Source organism: Nymphalis io, chromosome 22 (assembly GCF_905147045.1).
Source record: "Nymphalis io chromosome 22, ilAglIoxx1.1, whole genome shotgun sequence".
Lineage (NCBI taxonomy): Eukaryota > Metazoa > Arthropoda > Insecta > Lepidoptera > Nymphalidae > Nymphalis > Nymphalis io.
This window is the reverse complement of record NC_065909.1, coordinates 9353451-9362026: the sequence shown is the minus strand read 5'-3', so window position 1 is coordinate 9362026 and position 8576 is coordinate 9353451. Positions and strand designations below refer to the sequence as shown.

The window sequence follows — 8576 nt, the reverse complement described above, 5'->3', positions numbered from 1 at the left end:
CCTTTACACTATATACATTAAGAACCTCGGCTATGAGAGTCCTGTCGTTAAACCTAGAGGTTTATAAGTCTCTTAGGCTTTGAACTCACACGCTATGTTTATAACAAGTAATTTTCTGAGTACTCTTACATAAATATAAATATAAATATCCTGGGACATTTTTCACACACGGCCATCTGATCCCAAATTAAGCTTGTACAAAGCTTACAGTAACAGCCTGTAAATGTCCCACTGCTGGGCTAAGGTCTCCTCTCCCTTTTTGGAGGAGAAGGTTTGGAGCTTATTCCACCACGCTGCTCCAGTGCGGGTTGGTAGAATACACATGTGGCAGAATTTCGATGAAATTAGACACATGCAGGTTTCCTCACGATGTTTTCCTTCACCGAAAAGCACGAGATGAATTATAAGCAGAAATTAAGCACATGTAAATTCAATAAATACAAAGCTTGTGCTATGGAAACCAGACAACTGATATACTACATATACTACTTTTCTTTTGTAAATACATACTTATATAGATAATTACATCCAGACTCAGGACAAACAGACATGTTCATGCACACAAATGTCTGTCCTGGGTGGGAACCGAACCCACAAACTTCGGCGTGAAAGGCAAGTGTTCTACCAACCACGCCAACCGGCTCGTCATAAATACACGTATGAAATATATAACTTTTTGTGTGATTTATATTTTCACTTATAATTTACAATGTATCGTGCCCCGTTCAATGTATTTTATAATCAGTCGTCCACCAAAATGTTGCCTGGAAGAGATCGCTGCTTTACAAATAAATCAAGTAATGTACTCTTTTTTTTATAGTACAGATAGGCGGACGAGCATACGGGTCACCTGATTGTAAGTGGTCACCAACGCCCATAAATATTGCCATTTGTAAGAAATGTTAACCATCGCTTACATCGCCAATGCGCCACCAACCTTGGGAAATAAAATGTCCCTTTTGCCCTCATGTCCCTTGCGCCTGTAATTACACTGGCTTACTCACCCTTCAAACCGGAACATAACAATACCAAGTACTGCTGTTTTGCGGTAGAATATCTGATGAGTGGGTGGTACCACTACACTACCACCAGTTTTTATTAATAGTCATAAGTACTTGTTATATAGTTTAGTTTGTAGATTTCTTATGTTTATTTGTGTACAATAAAGGGATTAACTACGAAAACATCAAATTGATTTCAATCTGCATTTTTGAAATAGGATTAAGTTTTTCTAACAGCGGCCGACGAGTAATTTCGAAAGAGAAAAACAATAACTGTGCGAACTGTCAATCAATTGCAACAACAAATGATTTATTTCATACTGAGACATTATATAGTTTTGTTTAAAAAAAATGAACAATTGCTTTTAATTAAAAAAAGTATGGGTCAGCTTTATGTAACTATTAAAAATTTTGTTCCGTGAGCAAAGTGAAATTATATAGCGTTTTTATATTGATTAATTAAATTACCTGTAAATTTTTCCTTTGTGTTAAGAGAAATAAATCATTCATTCATTCATCATTTAATTTCATATATTGCGTAAAATATTATATATTTTATTTGATTCATTTAATATAAGTAAAATATTTAGTTAGTATAATAATTAATCCAGTTTGTATAAATTGTAGATAGATTTGATAAATTATAATATAAAAATACTTGATATAATGCATGCTACTGTGTAAGTGTAAGTATTTAAATGTATTATATATAATATTATGGTCGTGAGAAAATATCACCAAAGAAGAAAAAACTCACTAAGCAACACCACATTTTAAACCCAAAACGACATAAGTATACAATGTAACTGAAAGGTATTCTTATAACCTGAAGTCTGGTTTAATATTTGTATTATATAAGGTTGTATAACTCAGTGGCGTGCACTGTGTTAGAAAACGTGAAGAATGCTATTATTGTGATAGAACCTTAAAAATACAACTTGAAATACTGTTATCATTTCTGTATTTTTATAAGTTTCATTGATATACATTATCACAAGCTACCCACCCGTTCTTATTTCAAAATGCCGACAAGTTTCTCTTCAACTATATTTATTTTTTTATTTATATACTCTTTATTGCACACCAATATAGACAAAAATAATAGGAGTAAAACAAAACAAAGAAAAGAAAAATGTACAATAGGCGGCCTTATCGCTAAAACAGCGATCTCTTCCAGGCAACCTTTGGTAGAGGAGAGAGATAGGATGGTAGGGGTGTACAATTATTTAATACATAAAAAAAAAATAGATACAATATATATATGTATATATACGATACATAAATAAATATTCCATAAATATATAATAATATAATATACATACACATTATAAATATATACATTTACATACTATAGATACTTACATAATAAATAAAATATTTAATTGCAGTATTTCTTCATGAAGCAAGATAGTGCTCTTTTATCATTTTTTTAAAAGAAGTAATAGTTGGTGCACGTCTTGCTTCTAGTGGAAGAGAGTTCCAAAGACGAATTGAATGGACTGTAAATGAGTCACTATAAAAAGATGTTGTATGAGGTGGTATTTTTAAAATCAAATTCTCTTCAGAACGAAGATTATGGCTATGTGAAGAACTAAGAAATTGAAAACGTTCTTTTAGATATGAAGGAGAAGACGGATTGAACAGAATACAGTACAGAAGTTGAAGGATGTGAGTATTCCTGCGAAGCCGGATTGGGAGCCACTTGAGCTTTTTACGAAATTCAGAAACGTGATCATATTTACGAAGACCAAATATGAATCGGATGCAAAGATTTTGGAGACGCTCAAGTTTATTAAGTTGCTCCTCTTTTAGATCAAGATAACATGCGTCAGCATAATCGAGAATTGGTAGTAGGAGTGACTGTGCTAACATAATTTTGGTAGGGATGGGTAGAAAGTTGCGTAACCTTCGAAGGGAGCCAAAGGCTGCAAAAATTTTTTTCTAACCTCACTTATCTGTGGTTCCCAAGACAGGTGCTGGTCAAAGGAAATTCCCAAATTCCTAGCTGTAACACTGAACGGTATGTTAACACCGTTAAAGTGTACAACCGGGAGATCCGAAAAAGATATACGAGAAATTAATTTTGAACTACCAATAATCAGCACCTGTGTTTTATTTGGGTTTACTCGTAATCCAAATGCAGTAGACCACTTAGAAATATTTAATAAATCATTATTAACTAAATGTATAGTTTCAGGAAGGTTCGCAATTTTACTTTGTGAATAGATCTGAAGATCATCTGCATACAGGTGATAGAGAGAAGATATATGAGAAGTAATGGTACTTATAAAGACCGAAAACAAGACCCCTCTAGACAACACGACACCTTGTGGAACGCCAGCAGATATAGGAGCCCATTCTGAGAAAGAATCTTGAACTCTTATCCGTTGCCGGCGCCCATACAAGTAAGAATGAAACCAGTCAATTACTTTAGCAGATATGTTAAGAGAACACAAAATAGCAAGAAGAATATCAAAGTCTACAGTGTTGAAAGCATTACTAAAATCTAATAATGTCAACACAGTAACCTGTTGATTATCCATTCCTAATCTAATGTCATCAGTTATTTTGATCAGAGCCGTAGTCGTACTATGACCAGGACGAAAGCCAGATTGTAAAGGATTCAATAGGACATTTTTTGAAAGGTATTGGTTTAATTGATTGTGAATAAGGCGCTCAAGTACTTTAGACAGGAAAGGGAGAATGGATATAGGACGATAATCAGTGTAAGATGAAGGATTTGTTTTTTTGGGGAGGGGGATGACTTGTGCGTCTTTCCAGGATTCAGGGAATTCACAAAGGATAATGGATTGGTTTAAAATATGTGTGACTACAGGAATTATGATATCTAGGATTGGGAGGATCATCTTACGACTAATGCAATCCGAACCAATAGCATCAGAATTTATTGCTAAAATGTTCTTCTTAACATCACTATCAGTAAATTGACTAAAGAAAAAAGGAGAATTTTCAGAAGTTGATTTAGCAGAAATTTCTTTTAAAGTATTAGACTTCACAGCAGTGTCGAAAGTTAGAGAGGACGAAAAATGATTACTTAATTCATTTAAATTAATATTGTGAGTATTTATATTTTTAGATGATTTTCCAACTCCTAAGGACTTGAGAAATTTCCAGACTCTAGCTGACTCCTCTTCCTCAGCTATAGATTTATGGATATGGCGTCGTTGACTATCTCTACATAGCATGTTGCAGCGATTGCGAACCTTCAGATACTTGTCGCGATTTGTGTCAGTCGGATTACACCTATACTTAGCCTTGGCAATATTCTTTCTTACTTGGAGCTTCTTTATTTCTGGGGTGAGCCAAGGTGCAGGAAGGTGTTTTAGCCGGACAGGACGAATTGGAGCATGTAAATCATACAGTTGAGTTAATAGGGAATTAAAAACTGTAACTTGCTCATTGACTGTATCAACATTTAAAATAACACTCCAATCAATGTTGGCAGCATCCTCCCGCAGACTATTCAAATCCATTCCACCAAAATTACGCTGCAGAAGAATTCTCGATTTTGCTTTGGGTGGTTTGATTTTATAGGAAAGATAAAGAAGATCATGATATGAAAAAGCAAGGGCGGAGCACTGCCCATGCTTTTCAACATGATCAACGGAAGAGACCAAAATTAAGTCGAGAAGAGAAGGGATAGAGTTAGGGAAGGAATGAGTAGCAGATAGGGGTAGGATTTGTAAATCTGCACTATTCAGTACAGATTTCAACAGACTAGAGCGATGGTCATTTTTTAAGAGACATGTATTAAAATCTCCCATAAGAATGGTATGGGCATACAACGGTTTAAATTGCTCTAGAAGGATTTCAAATGATGAAAAGTAATCGACCGTGAGGTTAGGACTATAGTAAACACCTAATAACATCTTAATATGACCAAAGATAACCTCAATAAAAAGGTGTTCAGCCCCTTCAACGGACAGAGGTGTCGATTGACTTATAATTGAAAATGGAATGTGAGAACGGAGATAGATCGCCACTCCACCACCTGCCCGACCTACACGGTCGTTACGGATCAAATGAAATCCAGGAAGAGAGTAGGAAGTAGAAGGTAAGCAGGGTTTAAGCCAGGACTCAGATACGAGGATAGCATGTATTTTATTGCAATCGAATGATGATAACATATCAGGATAATGTGCAGGAATACTCTGAGCATTAATATGGATAACATTAAAATATTTTAGACAGTCTGAGAATAAAGAATTTATAGTTTCACCGAGCGAAGGGATACTATGAAAGCTGTCATTACTGCTCAATCCATCAGAAGAAAAAGAAAGAAAAGTTTCGTCCAAATCGTCATTGTTTCTAGACATTTTTAAATTAAATATTCAGCAAATAAAATAAGTAAAAATATAAAGATAAATATATAAAATATATATGTAAGATAATAATAATATATATTAATTGTATAATTACAAAATAAAAATAGGTAAATGAATAATTATACGTTAATTAATTTCATATGAACACTCACCCGCCAATTGCCTAGGAATAATCACTTAAACACAAACATAACAAAATAGAAACAATAATAACATTAAAAACTAACATTATCAAAAAAAAAAAAAAAACAGATATTTATCAGGCTGCCATAACAACAATTTTTACTAAAAAGGAATATTATTATATTATATCTATATTTATCTATTATCTATCTATATCGAATATGAAAATGAAGTAGACGATGACGATCTTTATAAATGTCTAGTATAGAACTAAAAAACTAACCATCCAAAGCAAGAAAACTATGGCGCCTGATTGACAAACGTCAGAATGACGTTAACTTTTAACTAAATAGATTCGTAAATAGTTTTACACAACACAAAAATTAAATCGAAAGCAGGTAGACAGAGAAATAATTTTAAAATTATAGAAAAACAAACAATAATAAGAAGAAAGATAAATATAAAATAACTATTTCTTAACTACGCGCTTTGACCTCTGCAATACAACTTTATCGCTAGTGTTTGCGATGGGAATTTTTTGGACTGGGGACTTACAAGATGAAATCGAGTCAAGATCAGATAAACATTCGGCACGATGTCTAGATCCATCTGGGGCGATAATGTGTATCAAACCGTCTCGTGTCCAACACTTGTTGATGCCGAACCGCTTCCTGGCCTCCAAAAACACATTGTGTCGGCTTTTCGTCAGGAACTCTGACTCTGTGACACCGGTGCCCTTCAACTTCGTTTTGGCGAACCAGACCTTATCCCTAATAGCAGTCTCGGTAAATTTGACCACTATAGGTCTGGGCTTGCTGTCCAAAGGTCTTCCCAAGCGATGACAAGATTTGATACTGCTGGTAGAAAAATTTGGCAAGGCCAAGTGCTCCGCAACAAGGCTGGTAACGCGAGCAGTGGCATCCTCGGATCTCTCTTCGCTAACACCATGGAAAAGAAGCACTTTTCGACGTCTCTGCATTTCAGTCCGATCCATTTCCCTGGCGAGAAACTCAATTTGTCGCTGAAGTCCACTTAGTGCAGTGAGAACAAAAGACTTAAAAGAATTGAACTCCGATGAAAGAGAAGGCACAGTCGCAGGTGTTGTTGTCCTCTGTAAGTCTTGCTGGAATTCATTCATACGGCTGTTGAATAAGTCGGTCATTGCAGCCAGAGACTCCTTGATAGATTCCATTGTTGTTGTGTAGTTTTAAAGTGACAAATAGTTCAAGTGATAAGTAATTTTAAAGAGGATTCACTATCTGGTGGGTAGAGTAGGTCACATACACATAATATATTATAAATTAACAACTATAGTGATATTATTACTACCTTACCAATATTATTTATATAAAAGTGATTCTGTTTTTTAGTTTATTTGTTTGTTACGCTTTTTTTTTATAAAATAGGAAGACGGACGAGCATATGGGCCACCTGATGGTAAGTGGTCACCAAACGCCCTTAGACATTGGCATTGTAAGAAATGTCAACCATCGCTTACATAGCCAATGCGCCACCAACCTTAGGAACTAAGATTTTATGTCCCTTGTGCCTGTAATTACACTGGCTCACTCACCCTTCAAACCGGAACACAACAATAATAAGTACTGCTGTTTTGCGGTAGAATATCTGATGAGTGGGTGGTACCTACCCAGACGAGCTTGCACAAAGCTCTACCACCAGCTTCATCACCTAACATCTCCCACCCTTAAACGTGGACTCAGAAGCGGAAGAAAACTAACTTACATATCTGATAAAAAAACCCTCATTAGTCTAGTAACGAATATAGCTGAAAATACCAAGATACTGTTCATATTCAGGGTCGGGTGGGATATTAAGTCATTGGGGTTTACTGTACAAAAGTCAGTAGCAGTGCTGTTAGCTGTTATTTTTTAAGTCGATATTGAAGCCACAAAGTACACGACGAGTCTTTGTCAACCAATTTCTTGCTATTTGAATATAAAGTAGTTACATAACGCGAAGGATGATGTCAATTGCCAGATGCATTTGTATGATATATGATTGATTTTGTAATGCAATTCAACTTTTAAATGGGAGTTCCCTTTTCGTAATACAATTTTGTATTTTTAGTATATATTTCGACTGTCTATTTGGTCTAGTGGCTAGATGTAAGGCCAAAAATTCCGGGGTTCTGGGTTCAGACCACAGGTCAAAGATTCTCAGTAGTATTCACGAACCTGTAAGCTGAAAGTGTACACTCCTATGCCTCTGAACGTCATACAGCGGTTGGTCCTACGTCTGAACTCTTTTCAGTCGTATCGGATTGTCTTATCGTCTAAGTATGAGAGTGGGGGACTAGAGAGTGCATTTCTGTTAGCGCACACACTTGTGCACTATAATATGTCCTGCGCAGTTGGGTAATCCCTCCTGTGTTTGGCCATTGCGGTCGAAATCAGTCAGGAGAACATCATTATCATCATTATACTTTTACACAAATATTATGAGATACGATAAAATCAAGGAGACTCGACTCAGTACTACACTAAATCACTGTATTTTCACGAGCTTAAATTCGTTTATAATTCATCTTGTGCTCGACTATGGTAGGAAATCTTTCTGAGGAAATCTGCACGTGTCGTTTAAATCTGCTATTTGTGTAATCATCAATTTTCATGACTTAACAGTAATGAACTACAAACCTTCTCTTTGAGAAGGAAAGAACCTTTTGTCCAACATTTGGACTTTTACTGTTATTTAGGATAAAATGAACTATGAATTGAATTATATTATTATTTTGAACTTTAAATTGTTATATACATACCAATCAGGATCATTGTACGATATAAGAAACATAAATAGGATGCCTGCAACTTCACTTGTTCTTAAAGCAATTAGTAAGTTGAATGAGCATTGAAACATTATATTTACAGTTTTTAAAACGATCATAACATTTTGTTATTATTATTTATTTTGTTTTATATTCGCCGGGAGGGCAAATGACTCTACTCCACCTGATGGTAAGTTGTAGTAGAGTCCAAACGCGATGACAGCCAGTACAGACGGGAAAAACGTTCTGCACTAGCCGCCCTCGCCTTGCTGGCCCGCAAGATGCCTCTTCATACCTCGTTTGAAGGAACCTGGGTTGTAA

General features: G+C 35.3%; 1 protein-coding gene across 1 annotated transcript; it reads right to left on the bottom strand.

The window, feature by feature from the left end:
- Positions 1-5723: 5723 nt before the first annotated feature.
- LOC126777264 (uncharacterized) lies at positions 5724-6741 on the bottom strand. Its single transcript, XM_050500269.1, has one exon. It carries the CDS (start codon positions 6660-6662, stop codon positions 5940-5942), a length of 723 nt encoding a protein of 240 aa, XP_050356226.1. The 5' UTR covers positions 6663-6741; the 3' UTR covers positions 5724-5939.
- Positions 6742-8576: the final 1835 nt, after the last annotated feature.